This window comes from Sturnira hondurensis, unplaced genomic scaffold, assembly GCF_014824575.4.
Source record: "Sturnira hondurensis isolate 20B ecotype Veracruz unplaced genomic scaffold, ASM1482457v3 Scaffold0017436, whole genome shotgun sequence".
In the NCBI taxonomy this organism is placed as follows: Eukaryota; Metazoa; Chordata; class Mammalia; order Chiroptera; family Phyllostomidae; genus Sturnira; species Sturnira hondurensis.
This window is the reverse complement of record NW_028090067.1, coordinates 130,181-146,005: the sequence shown is the minus strand read 5'-3', so window position 1 is coordinate 146,005 and position 15,825 is coordinate 130,181. Positions and strand designations below refer to the sequence as shown.

Genomic DNA, 15,825 nt, shown 5'->3' with positions numbered 1-15,825 from the left:
CCCCAGTGCACCTCACTTCAACACATCTACATCCTGCAGCCCCCTCCCTGTGGGCGCTCCCAACAGCAGCAAAGAGAGAGAGCTTTAACAGATGGCCAATGAGTGAGTGCAGAAACCCTGGCTGACTCTGCAAACTAAGGAGAAGCCACAAACTTGATCTTTAGCAAGACATTTGGGAAAACAAAAGGCAGTCTTTCGTCACCCAGCCCGGTGCATTGCAAGATTGAGATAAGGTAAATAAGGTAAATAAGCTTAAAAGTTCTGCCACGAGAGGGAGCAAGAAGTGTGCAGTAGGCACACTCATAGAAGGTCCTAGAAAGAAAGCCTCAGAATGACTAGCAGTGCTACCAAATGCAGGTTCAGCTGCTTGCCACAGCCATAGCCAATGCTTGCGAGACAAGAGCTGACGAAAAGGAAAGATGTTTATTCAGGTGCTGGTGACCCAAGACGATGGTGGACTCTTGTCTTAAACACCATCTTTACGTCTGCGGTCAAGCTGGGTGGCTTTTATAAGAAGAGGGAAAGGAAGTGGGGACGTGTAGGCAGTGATCTGTCTGGTTCCAACCAAAGTCTTGCTGTTGAATCCTTTTGCATCAGCTGAATTCCCGTGATGGTCAGCTTCTGTCTGGATGGAAACTAGAATGGCTGATCCCTGGAATGTATTACAATAGAGGCTAAAAGAGGTTAAGAAAAAATCTGCTTCCTATTTTTGTTCCAACAGACTTGTTAGTTTCTTAGTACCATTAATTCTGGTTAGTGCAATATTATGAAAAGATGATATGCTTTTCATTCTCTGTTACAACAGGGGTGATGGAAGAGAATTCTGTCCCAAAAGCAGTTAGTAAGGACTAGAAGTGCCCTTCCGGGCCCAGGAGCTTTGGGGGCTGCTGGCTTCAGTACAGAGATGGTCAAGTCGAAGAACCATAACACACACAACCAGTCCCCAAAAGAGAGAGAAACTGCATCAGGAAACCCTGATCTTAAGGGGATATACCCCAAGTTCCTGAGGAACATGCACTTTGCCAAAAAGCACAAGAAGAAAGACCCAAAGAAGATGGAGGTCAGCAATGCCAAGGTTATGAGTGCATGTGCCAAGGCTATCAAGGCCTTACCAAAACCCAGGTCAAGTCCAAGATCCCAAAGGGTGGCAGCTGCAAGCTCAATCCAGGGTCCACAAAAAAAACCCAGGGTCTCATTTGCATCAAACCTCATTTGCATGAGGACAGATCAGTCAGGGACCAGGGGCAGGGACTTCTGTCCTTTTTAGACAGCTCCCCACTGGCTCTGAGACCACACCTTCCCTCTCCACTGAAACCTGAAAACTGCATGTCCCTGGCTGAGCTGAAACACTTTAGATGTCTCTCCACGCCTCTCTGGAACAGAACAGAGTGGACTAGCACAGGTCAGGGCAGGCTGGGACAGAGCAAAGCAGACCCAGCAGCACGTGCGGACCAGCACTGAGCACAGCAAAGTCACCAGCAGAAGCAGAGCTGTCTAACCGACAGGGATGTGGCTGCAGGGCTGTGTGGTCCCAGGGTCAACTAACAGCTATGGTTTTTTTTTTTTTTTACTTGTTTTACTCAGGTGCAGTATCACAACTGGGTTATTTTGCATTGAATAAAGTTTCCTTCTTTACCCTACCCCCAACTGGGGAATCCTGTTGGCATTGAATTGGTGACAATGACCATCGGCTGACAGTATAGAAATCCCTAATGTCTCCCCACTCCACGCACACGCACACACACACAAACCTGTTAGTACAATACTAAACAAAGAGTTAAATATAGTTGCACGATACAGAATCAGTACACAAAAATCGGTTGCATTTCTCTACACGCACGACAAACTATCAGAAAAGGAAATTAAGAAAACCACCTCATTTACAATTGTGTCAAAAAGAATAAAATACTTTACGAATAAATGTAACCAAGAAGATGAAAAATGTACGTGTTGAAAACTAAAAGATATTAATGAAAAAAATTAAGAAGTCACAAATAAAAGAAAAGGTGTTCTGTCCTCATGGATAGAAAAAAATAATCCTGTAAAAACATCCATTCTACCCAAAGCAGTCTATAGCTTCAATGCCGCGCTATCAAAGTTCCAATGGTACTTTTCACATAAACAGAACAGTCAAATCTGTATGGAAACGCAAAAGACCTGAATGCCCAGAGCAATCTTGGGAAAGAAAATGTTGGAGGCACCACTCTTTCTGATTTCAAGCTATATTGTAAAGCAATAGCAGTTAAAACAGTTCGGTACTGCCATAAGAGGGGCAGAAATTAATGGAACAAGATGGAGAGACAAGAAATAACCCCGGCATACACGCTCAAGCCATTTTCAACGAAGGACTCGAGATCTGTCAGGGGGAAAGGACAGTGTCTTCTTTAACTCTGCTGGGAAAACTGCATGGTCACATACAAAAGAATAAAATGAACCTTTATCTTATATCGTATACAAAAATAAAATCAAAATGGATTAAGCACTTGAACATAAGAAGTGAAACCATAAAAATCCTAAGGGGGAGCACGGGGCGGGGTGGGATGGGATGGGAGTAATAGAAAACTGTACTTGAAAAATAATTAAATAATTTTTTTAAAAAGTAAAAAAAAAAAATCCTAAAACATAACATAGGGTTTAAGGTCCTTGACATGACACTGGTAATGGTGATACAGGGTGCAGCCAAAGGGGGAGGGGCAGAAAAAAGATTTGGAATGGTGTCCAGAACTCAAAGTGTACAGGAATATTGGAGAGACATACATATAAGATGTCCTCACCCCTTCCCCCCACAGGTGTGAGTTGGGGGAAGGGACACATGGAGCAGGAACATACAGGGCTGTTTTGTACAGCCACAGCCCTGCAGCTAATCCATGGCCTGGTCATTTAGCATATCTATAGCCTTTGGCAGGTCACTTGGATATGTTAAATGGCTGTGGCCAGGCTTGGAGCTGGAGGAATGAAGTCACTTCCCCCCAAGATGTGACTGGGGGGCAGGTCCCCTGAGTTACAGCGCCTGCTTGGGAGCTTGGAGGAGATTGGCTCTAGGACATGGGGCCATACCTGCCCAGACTAACAATGGCAGCCCAGTAAACTTGTAATAATACAGAAATACTGGCAAGGGTAACTGATCGTGGGAGGAGTTGGAAATAGAGGTACAGAGGAAGATGGGCACGGGGATTTAAACCCAGACACGGCAGCCATTAGGGAGAGATCCACGTGGTTTCAGCAGAGTAAGGGTCCCCTCTTGCCCAGGGAAAGGAGAGAGCCACAGAGCTTTGCCAGAATGGAGATCCCTGTGGCCAAGTGAAGAAGAAAGAGATGCGCTTTTGGTGGAGTGCAGACGTCTGCAGCTTTGGTAGAAGAGGCCCCTGTGGCTTTGGGGTGCTCCCTTTGGCTGAGTGACCTGGAAAGCAGGAGAGACTTTGACTGGAACTTGATACAAAGAACTCTTGCCAGTGGAAGGTGCCGCATGACTTTGGATTAATTGGAGATCCTGCCTGGACAGTCAACACAGCTGACAATACCAGGGCCTAGAAAAACGGACATGTGCTCTTTTCCTGATTTATGGTACCCAGAGTTAGTACAGGGGAGAAGGGATCACGCTCTGTGTGTGTGTAGGTCTATACCCTTAAAGATTTTGATATTTTAATAAAGGCATTAGGCCTAAATAGCATTAAATAAACATTTCATTTCCTTTTCACAAATCTCTGGCATTGAGAGATGTCTTTCCAATTGGCAGCGGACAGAAGGGTAGGTATTAGTATACCGTCCTTGGGAGGGGCCCCTGTTGTTCTGTGGCAGTTTTTTGGCATCCCTCAGTGGGCCAAGTATTGCCCCCACCTTGGACCTCTGTTTGGTAACAATGGTGTTTGTTTTTTTTTAATTTGACACCACAAGCAAAGGCAACAATAACAAAAACCAGCAAGTGGAACTGCATCAAACTGAAAGCCTCTGTTTAGGCCTTCCACTTTTTCTCCCAGCCTCCCAACCTCCTCCTCTCTGAAAACTGTCTGTTCTCTGTGTCTGTGAGCACTTCTCTTTTGTTTGTTAGTTTGTTGTATTCATTAGATTCCACACTTGAGTGAAATCATATGGCATTTGTTTTTCTCTGACTGGCGTATTTCATTTAGCATAATGTTCGCCAGGATTATCCAAGCTGTCTCAAGAGGTAAGATTTTCGTCTTTTTTTACATCTGAGTAGATAGATGTACCACAGTTTTTTATCCACTCATCTATTGAAGACATTTTTTTAAATGGAGGAAATTAAATACCAAGTGACTTTAACTAAAGGAAATATTTAAGGATCTTCTGAGATGAACGTTATAACTTATTCTAATTGAAAATCTGATTTTGAAGAAAGGAAAGAAAAGAAAATTATGTAGATAAATCTAAATCGATATAGAATGGATAAAATGTTAATGGTAAAGTTTCAAAATTTAACCTATACTTGTATTATAATTCAAGGGAGCAAATATGGCATAAGTAGTCAATAAAAGGAGGTAGTAGGTCTCTGCACTGTTTGAGAAAAAGTAAAACTACCAATTTGTTAGGTTTTACTGAGTAAAGAATACATGCTATAAAATGCAGGAATTTACCAAATATTTAAAGCATGTTAGATTAAGAAGTTCCTAAAAGAAAGTTGAAGTAAAATATTTATTGTGAAAGATAAGAAAACAATGAAAAGGCAGATTTCAAAGTTCATCATAAATTAAATAACTGCATTATATTTAATAACTAATTATAATAATATATCGGCACAGGTAAAAATAAATAATACTACATCACATAGTAATTTAATAACTATATTAAGCAAAAATAGAATAATTTTCTTTTTAATTTTGAAGAATGTTTATATTTAAAATAACTGCTACCTTAAATGGGCATGTCTTAACAGAAGCATACCTAATGACTCCATGTGTAATGCATTCCTGTGTATAGTGTTCACCCATGTTGTTGACCCACACCTTCAGGAAAAAAATCTGTTGTTTTAATTTTTAAATTTAATTTTGTATTTATTTATACTTAGAAACAAAACTGATTATTGTATTCCAGGGTATTATTTTGCATACAGATATGTTATTGCTTTCTAGAATTACACTTTTAACACATAAACATAAATAAAATAATTGAAAACATTTATATAGATACGGAGTTAGTACTACCTGTGTATATGTGCATCCTTATAATTCCCTCAAAAATTTGGACAAAAATTGTGCATTATACATAAGAAAATATGGTGAATATCACAGTAAAAATGAAAGAAAATGTACCATGCAGCACAAACAAGTAGAAAATGGCTACAGTTAATGTGCTGTCACAGTATAATAGTCATGCTAAAAACGATGAAACATGTTTCATAATGGCAGATTGACTATCCAAAACATTAGCAACGTTATTTTATTATACTTCATTGATTATGCTATTATAGTTGTCCTGATTTTGCCCTTCCCCCCAGCACCCCCTATTTCTTCAGGCAATTCCTCCACCCTTGCTCATGTCCATGGGTCATTCATCTTCTCTCTTTGAGAAGAGAATAGCCATGGGGATATATATAAAGTAGTTACAGAATAGCCATGGGGATATATATAAAGTACATATTTATAAAGTACATATTTAAAGTACATATTTATATCCCCATGGCTATTCTGTAACTATTTATTTGTCCTTCTTAATCCTCTCACCTCTCACCCATTCTCCCATCCCCTCATCTCTATCTTTAACCTTTGGCATTTTAATTACAGTGTGTCTTAGGGTGGGCCTTTTTGTGTCCATCTTGTTTGGGACTCTGTATGCTTCCTGGCCTTGCATGTTTATTTCCTTCACCAAATTAGGGAAGATTTCTTTCATTCTTTTTTCAAATAGAGTTTCAATTTCTTGTTCTTTATCTTCTTTATCTGGCACCACTATGAATTGAATATTAGATGGCTTAAAGTTGTCCCACAGGCTACTTACACTGTCTTTGTTTTCTGTTTTTGGATTCTTTTTTTCTTCTTGTTCTCATTGGTTGTTTTTTGATTCTTTATGTTCCAAATCATTGGTTTGGTTTTCTGCTTCATCCACTCTACAATTTTTTCCTGTAAATTGTTCTTTATTTCAATTCCTGTATCCTTGGGTTTTTTTTATGTTGTTAAGGTCCCCACTAAGTACCTTGAGCATCCTTATAACTATTGTTTTAAACTCTGCCTCTCCTAGGTTGTGCATCTCCATTTCATTTAACTCTTTTTATGGAGTTTTGATTTGTTCTTTCATTTGGGCCTTGTTTCTTTGACCCTGTGTTTGTTTCTGTATATTAGAACTGCTTTGGCTCTGTGTCTTAGTAGTGTGGACTAATGCAGTAGGTGTCTTGTAGGGTCCAATGGCACAGCCTCCCCTATTACACAAGCTGGGTGCTCAAGGTGTGCCCTTCTTGTGGACTGAGTATATCCTCCTCTTGTAGTTGAGCCTTGGCTGCTGTTGGCAGATCAATGGGAGGGATTTACCCAGGCCAATCAGCTTCAAGGACTGGCTGTGACCATTTACCAACACCCTCCAACCTCCATGAGGGATCAGCTGTTCAGGGGCAGGATGGTAGTCCTCTGAAGTGGTGTACTGGCCCCTGAAGTGTCCCAGGTGGTACAGGCCAAGGTCAGCCTTTGTCTGTGTTTAGCCTGGGGCCACCCTGTCTGAGTTATAAAGCAATCTGAGATGTCTGCTACTTGTGCTGGGCTTGAAGATTTCTAGGTGAAGTCAGGCTATAAATCTAGGCTGCTAGTTCCTGGCCTGAGGCTCACTGAGGCCAGTTGCTCCTTGTTTGAGAGGATGAAGGAATTGTGGAGCATGAGCCAAGCCCACTCATTGATATAGAAAAGTGGCTTGGGTGAGCCAGTAAATTGGTTGGGGCAGAGGCTCTGGGTATATCCAAGGTGGGTCAGACTTGTTAGCCAGGTTAATGGAACCTTAGAAATGGCACAAGTAGGCCTGCTCTGTGGGAGGAGTACCCGGAAAAGGTACAGTGGCCCCTGCTTACTTTCATGCCAGAACTTCAGCCTCCCTGTACACAACACTGGTGTCCCTCAAGCTCCCACCCTGACTCTGGAGCTCAGAGGAAATGAGTCTGACATGAATGCATAGGTGGGTTCTTTAAGAGGAATTGTTTGGGGCTCCAGAAGTTAATTCCAACAGCTCAATCACCACTGGATTTTAAAGCCAGAAGTTGTAGTGACTTACCCTCCTGGGGCTGGAACCCTGAGTCAGGAGTCCTGTGTGGGTCTGGAACTCCTCGTTCCCAAGATACCCCTCCAGAATTTTTATCCACCACACATGGAGGTGGGGCCAGCCCATTCTGCATCTGTGCCCCTCTTACTGGTCTGGATGGATGTGGTTTCTTTAATTCCATAGTTGTCAGACTTCATTCAATTTGATTTCTGTCAGTTCTGAGTGATGGTTGTTCTATATTTTAGTTATAATTTTGTTTTGGTTGTGAGAAGAGGCAAACCATGTCTACCTATGTGGCCATCTTGATTGGAAGTGTCTAAAATATACTACATACTCATATTTTTCAAGTATATAAATAGAAATGTAGTGTAACTGCAGCAGACACCAATCAAGTTTGGCAAATGAGCACTTGCAGTATGACTCTTCAATTTTAACGTTTAATTAATTAAAAATTAAAAAAATTAACATTGGTTTCTCAGTCATGTTAGGCATGTTTAAGCAGAGATATGGAGCATTTCCAGCTTCACAGAAAATTCTGTAACTTCAGGTGACCTATAGTAAAAGTCAGTAACAAAAATTTTGAAAATATTTGTATGGTTTTAAATTTAGGGTAAATTTCTTTAGCTATGCAGAAGCTTTTTATTTTGATGAGCTCCCATTTTTTTCATGTGTTCCTCTATATCCCTTGCTCTAAGGAATGTATTGGTAAAAATATTGCTGTGTGTAATATCTGAGATTTTCCTGCCTATGTTCTTCTCTAGGACTTTTATGGTATCATGACTTGTATTTAAGTCTTTTATCCACCTTGAGTTTATTTTTGTGTGTGCATGGCTAAAGAAACTAGCATTAAGCCCTGGCTGGTGTAGCTCAGTGGATTGAGCGTGGGCCTGCGACTCAGACGATCGCGGTTCGATTCCCAGTCAGGGCACATGCCTGGGTTGCAGTCCAGTTCCCTGCAGGCCAACTCCCAGCAGGGGACGCACAAAAGGCAACCATACATTGATGTTTCTCTCCCTCTCTCCTTCCCCTCTAAAGATAAATAAATAAATAAAATCTTAAAAAAAAAGAAACTAGCATTAAAATGAAAAGATAACCAATTGCACAGAAAACTGTGCATGTTTTGTAATTTGATTCTGCCCCTCTCTGTATGCTATCCCTGAAAAATAGTTAATAAATCTTTAAATCAAACTTTCTCTCCACTGACTCCACTGACTTATTCACTGTGACACCATGAGATGTTCAGACTCCATTTGCAACACTCAAGGCCAGGACAAATCAGTTAATTTGACAATGTGTGTGACATTATTTATGCAATTAGGTACTTAGAAGTAACAAATTCTTGATATTATAATGAATCACTTATACATGATTTATTTTAATGAATAACAGAACATTTAAAATGCATAATATATACCTGGATATATATATTTTAAAAATTAACATGAATATAGGTTTGAAATAACTCTCCAGTACCAAGGGTGAAGCGTCACATACAGTATGGACTTCAGGTAACTACGACGTGTTGGCACAGACTCACTCTCAGTAACAAGGTCCCATCTGCTGAGTGATGCTGATAATGGGGATGCTCTGCATGCAGGGGACTATGGGAAATGTCAGTACCTTGCTCTTCACTTCTTCATGAAACTAAAACTGGTCCCCAAATAATTTCTTTAAAAAGTAGCACAAAATAATTGCAGCATTCTTGAAGAAACTGGAAATGGTTTCTTTAGCAATGGTGAGAGTAACATTGTACCAGATTTAGGTCAGCCACAGGGCTTGGTGCTTACAAGCATAGTGCTTTTTTTTAAAACATGATTCCACATGGAGCTTTCGTGTTTCAAAGTTCCCAAATACACAACTCTTGTCCAACTCTGAAGTTTTTGAAAATCTGAAATACAGAGATAATAATCAATTAATGTGATAATATATACGTTAATATTTTAATAATGACAATGTATTTAGAGTAACAGTCATATACTAATACTGAATATTTCTTAAAATTTTTCCACAGAAGCAGTTCATTCATATAATTGTTCACATATTGCTTTTACTTCTAAGATTAATACCTGATTGGGAAAGCATGAATGAATGAAATATATGCATTCTCAAAAGACTTACATTTTGGAAAAGAAAACTGAGCCATTTGTCCACAAGCAAGAATTATTATTGTTTTGGGGGGACACTCCAATCCATATAAGTATATTGAAAATATACATAAAATTCTACGAGAAAACAAATTTTATGAGAAATTAAGTAAATGTTAGTATACTAGTTTGAATTTGTAAAAACAATTAAAGTTGGCTGTGCAGGAGGAGGAGAAGGAAGCAGAGGACTCTGGTGTGATGGCTAAGTAACTGCACAGCCCGCCAACATCTGATGAAGTAAGTCAGCAAGCAAATCAACCCCATCCTGCACTCCAGGAGCTGTAGGCGACCCCACCCAGCGGACCCAGCATATCCAACGATAGATCACACAACGTTCTGTGGAAATACAGATGACTCTGAAGGAACTGGGAACAACACAAGTTTCTCCAGAATTTAGGCAGAAGCAACAGTATCCTGACCAACTGGCCAAAGAAACAGAGAAGTCCACTAAACAGTTTGAACCTGTGTCCCCCACCGTCAGTGAACTGTGTCAAAGGCAAATACAGTAGGATTAATTAGTGACTCACTTCACAACATCAGTGACCAACTTTCCAAAGGTGCAAAGGCCAGCTGCTAAGAGAGAGAAAGAGTTGGTTGCTCCAGTGGGGATCCAGTTCCAGAGCATCTGGTGATCTTCCTGAGGACAGCTCAAAACAAAGGAATTTTGTGTCCTGGGAAAGCCAAACTCAACCTCAAGTGCAGGTGAAGGATGAGGGAATTAATAGAGGATGACCTCAGCCTTGTCATCAGAGAAAGACTTTTAGTAGGCAAGTTTAAGCTGGTGTTAAGGATAGTAATGAAATATTTAAAGATTTGGGATAATTCATGAGTAATGAAGTATGATATATAGCATAGAAGCCAAAGTTGAAAATGCAAGGGTGCAGTTTAACAAGCCAACCAGCAATTGTCAAGGACAGCAGAACATCAGAAAAAGGATTCTGCATGTTGTTGTTGGATTCACAAGCCATTAAAGAAATATAGAAATCTACAACTGGGTTAGTGTTGAAGAATAGAATAAATCTCTTAACCTTTATATTTTATTTTATTTATCTTTCAAAAATTTTACCTATTTATTTTTAGAGAGAGGTGAAGGGAAGGAGAAAGAATAGCACCAGTCTATTGTTATGCTACCATGGACTGAACTTGCATCAACCCAAGCTTGTGCCCTGAATGGGTATCGAACCAGTGACCTTTCACTTTGCAGAATGACAAACAGCTAGGTGAGGCACAACAGTCAGGGCCAGCTTCACATTTTAAATGAGTATATTAAGCCAGGTGGTGAAAGACAAATACCATATGATATCACCATTAACAGGAATCTAAACAACAAAACAAACAAGCAAGCAAAATATGACCATGACACTCAAATACAGAACAGGCTGACAGGGTCCAGAGGGGAGAGGGGAGAGAATCATAGGGAAAAAGGGGATGGACTCACATGAACAAGTATAAAGGACACATGGACAATAACGAAGGTGGGGGGCAGAAATGGGAGGGAGGTGGGGAGCACTGGCGGGGGGCAGGGCTGGGAATATAAGACAGAAAACTGTACTTGAACAAGAATTAAATAAAATAAAAAATAAAAAATAAAAATAATAAATGAGTATATTATTATATTTTGTTCCTGGTTTCATTTGTATATTGAGATTTGGATGCAATTTTTGTTACTATTAGATAATGAGAATGATTTTGGAAACAAATAAATTTGCCTTAGAAAAAATACCACATTGATATTTTCAGAGAACTCATTTTGAAGAACAACTTTTTAAAAAATTGGTTTTTGGTTACTGTGGACAGTCAATATCATTTTGGTTTAGGGTATACAGTGTATTGATTGGATATGTGTATACCTTGCCAGATGATCACCCCAATGGGTTTGGTGCCCAATTGTTACAATACATGGTTATTAAAATATTGTTCCCTATATTCTCTATGTTGAGCTTTGCATTGTTGTGACTATTTCTAAAGTTGATCATTTAAAGAACAACAAGTTTCCAAATGTGTAAAGTTAAAGCTGGTCTTCATTTTTATACAAAGATGGCTATTATTTAATATTCTTCATTAAAAAAGGAGTTAAATGTTTGCCAATTAATTCACTTGCCTTTTAAAATAAATGCTGTTATTTTCTTTGCTTTTTACTCTATGTGGGAAGAGAGAGAGACATCATTTTGTTGTTCTACTTATTTATGCATTTATTGGTTGCTTTTGTATGTGTCCTTATAGGAAATAAAACCTGCAACCTTAGGGTATTGGTACGATGCTCTAACCAGCTAACCTACCTGTTCTGGACATATGTCAATGTTGTTTTAATGTACTAATATGAATACTGTAAATAAGATTGTATTAGTTTATAATTTGTATCTTATAATGTTGTTATATAGCAGTTTGATGATAAAGGCAGTGTTTTATATGGCAAGCTATTTTCAAATAAAAACAAATTTATTTAACAAATAAATAAATAAAATATTAAGCAACTAAGTAAATTGTATATTTCCCACCAAAATAAATATGATCTTACAAATGAAAAAATAAATAGAGTTGATTTCTTCTCATTGTAATCTTTCAAATTAAAATATATTGTTACACATTGGGCACATTAAGAACACGTATTAGTATGATTAAGTGAAGAAGACAATGTGACAATGTAACATCACAGCTCTGAAAGTTCATCAAAGACTAATAATTGTATGAGTACTTATTATTGGGAAAAGCTGCTAGAGATTAAAGTGAAAATAAAGCAAATTTGTAGTCCTCAAGTCTAGGACTGCTTCCAAAAAACCCCCATCTCCATCTCAGCTCAGTGTGTAAGAATTGTAATTTATAAAATTTGGGGAATGCTGCAAATATCATTGGTATTGTTGCCCCAGAGGCAGACTTGATTAGCAGGGGAAGGGGTTGCTCAATTGCCCACTGCTTTTTCCATTCCAAGTGTTGAATTTACTAGGTTCCAAATGAGGCAAACTATTCTTTTACTAGCCAGAGTTTGAGCTCTCAATTGTGTCAAACACAGTGCGCACCACAAATATAACAGGAAGGTGTTAAAAATAGTAGCATGGTAGAAGAGATGACAGTAACTCTCTACATGTGTTTGGTTAATGGGGAAAAAAGGTGTACATGTGCAGAAGGAACAAAGATGATCCAGTAAAAAGGAACAGCCAAAGGGTACTTGAGAACCACTTTCAAAGTTATGAGCACTCCCCTAAACACACACACACAAACACACACACACACACACACTGAAGTACAACAGAAACAGGAAGCCATACTGACTTGAATTTCTTCATACATTTTAAAAATCATTGGTAGTCAACTAAGCTATATATACATAAGGGGAATCCCTAATAATCCAGGCTAAAAATAAAAATAAATAATGAAAATATTAAACACTGAGTGAGCACACTTCCAAACAGAAGATTTTACAATAAGAGTTTACTCAAAGTACAACAATATAAACCTAAGGAAGAAGAAGGGGAATCCGTATTCCTTAAGCTATATCATCAACAATATGTACTTACAAAAATTAGAAAACGTGTAAAGAAACCCAAAAATGTCTTCCATATTCATGGGGAAAAATCAGTGGATAAAAACTAACTTTTACATGGATAAGATGTTGGATTCATTACAAAGATACTTTATAGTAATTATTATAAATATACATTTATATAAATTATTAAAAACCTATCTTCAAATAACTATATGAAAATATGATGGCAGAGAAAGAACAATGAAGAAATAAAAAATAGGTGAATGAATCAAATAAAAATTCTGAGCTAAAAGATGCATTACCTTCATTAAAAAGTTTAGTACATTTGCATAAATTTTGAGATGCAGAGGAAAGAACTGATGAAATTAAAGATGGATTAATAGAAATTGTTAATTGCTGAAGCTACAGAGGGAAAGAGAGAAGAATTAATAGAGCCTAATAGATTAATAGATCTAAAGATCTTTAGAACTTTATTAAGAAAACCAAAATAGGTATAAAACAGCCTGAAAATACAGACAGCAGACAGCACAGCATCACAAAAATATGCATTCTCAAACTATTATAGACCTAAATGTAAAAGTTAATGAATAAAGAAAACAGATAAATCTTAAAAAGTAATGTAGCAGATATCTTCATAAATTTTGATTAGCTTCTGATACATGTGCAAAATAATCATTAACACCCAAAATGAGGTATTGGACTATGGTAACATTAACAAATCCTGGTCATTGCAAGACTCCAATATGAGAAGAAAAATGTAAGGAACAGTCAAAAAACCATTCGCATCTTAAAATTTCAAAAAAGACTCAGATCCAAATTATAACAATTGCTAGGAAGAAAAGGAATAGGCAAGATACAAGAGGAATGGTCAAGAAACATGAACAGGCACTTCTCATTTTTACAACAGAGAATTTCATAATGAATAGTGCTCCAAAAAATGTGTTTGTGCTACCAATAATCAAAAAAATGGCTATTAATGTTCTAATAATACTTTCATATAGTAATTAGAAATGATGACATTAAAATACCTAGCTGTACTAAGTTTTGGGTCATGAAACTATTGGATAAGATGTGTGTTTACACAATAAGCTAGAAAATGCTGGGATAGTCTAATAAACTTGGCATAGACATAGATTTATGACCCTGCAATTTCATTCTGATGCAAACAGGACAATACATCATAATAAAACACATATACAATGATAATATATTTATAAATTATTGTTTTATTATTGATATATTTATTAAATATAAGTGTATATTATGTATGACATTTATATATAACAAATTATTCAATACAATATATTTGTAAGAAGGACAAATATATTAGAAGAAAAATATTTTTAATAAAATAATTATTCATAATATCTACATATTAAAAAACAACTATATTCTGATTAGAATAGATTAAAAATGTTAGGTATATATAATACAGCAATGCAAATTAACCAATTACAGGTATATGCAATAATAGGGATATTGTGAAAATATCATGTGGGAATTAAAAGAGGCAATAACACATATGATGAATGATTCCCATTATATAAAGTTCAAAATTAGGCAAAGATAATTTGTAATATAAAATAACATAATAGTGCCTAAATGAGGAGGGAGAAGAAGTTATGAGAGAGTGCACAGGAGTAGACTGGCAACATCTATTTCATTATCTAGTTTGTAATTACCTGGGTTGCTTCAGTTTGTAATAAGCGTAAACATGGTATCTTTAGTTTCCATGATACACGATAAAATTAAGTAGCAAAGTTGACTTTAGAAAAAAGCATTTGTAGAAACATGGTTGTCAATGAAAAGCAAGAACTAGAAATTATCAAATGTGCATTAATGGCAGAAAATATAAATAATAATAAATATAAATATAAATAATATAAATAAACTATTATAGATTAAAACAATAAAAGATTAACAACCTTTAAAATAAATAAACTACAAATGTATACAAAGGAATGAATTCTACAAACACAAACTAAAATTTATTTTAAATAAACTATTGGAAACATTGGCAATCTTACCATTTCTTCTTTATTATCAATATAGAGCAGGTTAGAGTTCTGAGAAGCACAGGCCATCAGACTCTCATTCCCTGTTTTTTGTTCAGTGCTGATGTAATAGCAGTTTTTGGAATACACTAACCACCCTGGTGGACATGGGCCACAATGATATTCTGAAGAAAGATCACAAAATTTTAAACTGAAGACAATTTGAATTTAAAACAACAAAAATTAACTTACATATATGCCATATATGCATAAGTATATACATATATGTGCATACTACATGCACACTCACAGGCTCAAGATAGAAAACAAAAAAACCCACTCATGTGCACACTGAAGGAGAAGGGTCAGCTCTCATCTCCTAATTTATGTGCCCGTATAAAAACACACACATAAACAAAAATATCCACTTTCTATGCCTTGGAAGTCAATGATTGAAACCACTTTTTTGGGGGGTGGGGGATAGCAATGTTATTTGTCTCATTATATTAGAGCAGTAGGACATTTGAGCCTATTGGCAACAATGGGGATGGTGATTTTATTTTATTCACTTATTTTTATCCTAACCCAAGTATATGCTTATTGGTTTAAGAAGAGAAGAAGGGAGATAAAAAGGGAGAGAGAAACGTGATGTGATAAACATTGAATAGTTGCCTCCCGTAAATGCTCTGAAAGGGGATTGAACCTGAAACCTAGGTAAGTGCTTTCCCTAGGGATTGAATCCACAACGTTTTGGTGTACAGGACTACACTCCAATAGACTGAGCCACCAATCCAGGGCTGGGCATGGCGATTTTAATATATAGTTCTTCATATTGTTGCATAAGAAAAAACATTCTTTTACAATTGGTATTTATAGACATTTATTGTCATATTTTATTTATTTATTTTTAAAAAGATTTTATTTATTTACGTTCAGAGAGGAAGGGAAGGAGAGAGGGAGAGAAATATCAATGTACGGTTGCCTCTGGTGTGTCCCCTGCTGGGAACTGGTC

General features: G+C 37.2%; 1 protein-coding gene and 1 pseudogene across 1 annotated transcript; one reads left to right on the top strand and one right to left on the bottom strand.

Moving 5' to 3' along the window:
- Positions 1-8,624: 8,624 nt before the first annotated feature.
- Positions 8,625-15,618, bottom strand: LOC119002417 (natural killer cells antigen CD94-like). Its single transcript, XM_037068341.1, has 4 exons — positions 15,581-15,618; positions 14,847-15,024; positions 9,310-9,413; positions 8,625-9,079 (listed from the first exon to the last, which is right to left on the bottom strand). Exons 1-4 carry the CDS (start codon positions 15,616-15,618, stop codon positions 8,950-8,952), a joined length of 450 nt encoding a protein of 149 aa, XP_036924236.1. The 3' UTR covers positions 8,625-8,949.
- Positions 9,534-10,335, top strand: LOC119002406 (syntaxin-7-like; annotated as a pseudogene).
- Positions 15,619-15,825: the final 207 nt, after the last annotated feature.

What these genes read in the sequence shown, in the direction of transcription:
- LOC119002417 (XM_037068341.1), bottom strand. Translation starts at nt 15,618, where the DNA reads ATGCCCAGCCCTGGATTGGTGGCTCAGTCTATTGGAGT. An exon ending in GTGGCTCAGTCTATTGGAGT is followed by an intron (nt 15,025 to 15,580) that starts GTAGTCCTGTAC and finishes AATTGTCTTCAG; the next exon opens with TTTAAAATTTTGTGATCTTT. An exon ending in TTGATAATAAAGAAGAAATG is followed by an intron (nt 9,414 to 14,846) that starts GTAAGATTGCCA and finishes GTTTTCTCGTAG; the next exon opens with AATTTTATGTATATTTTCAA.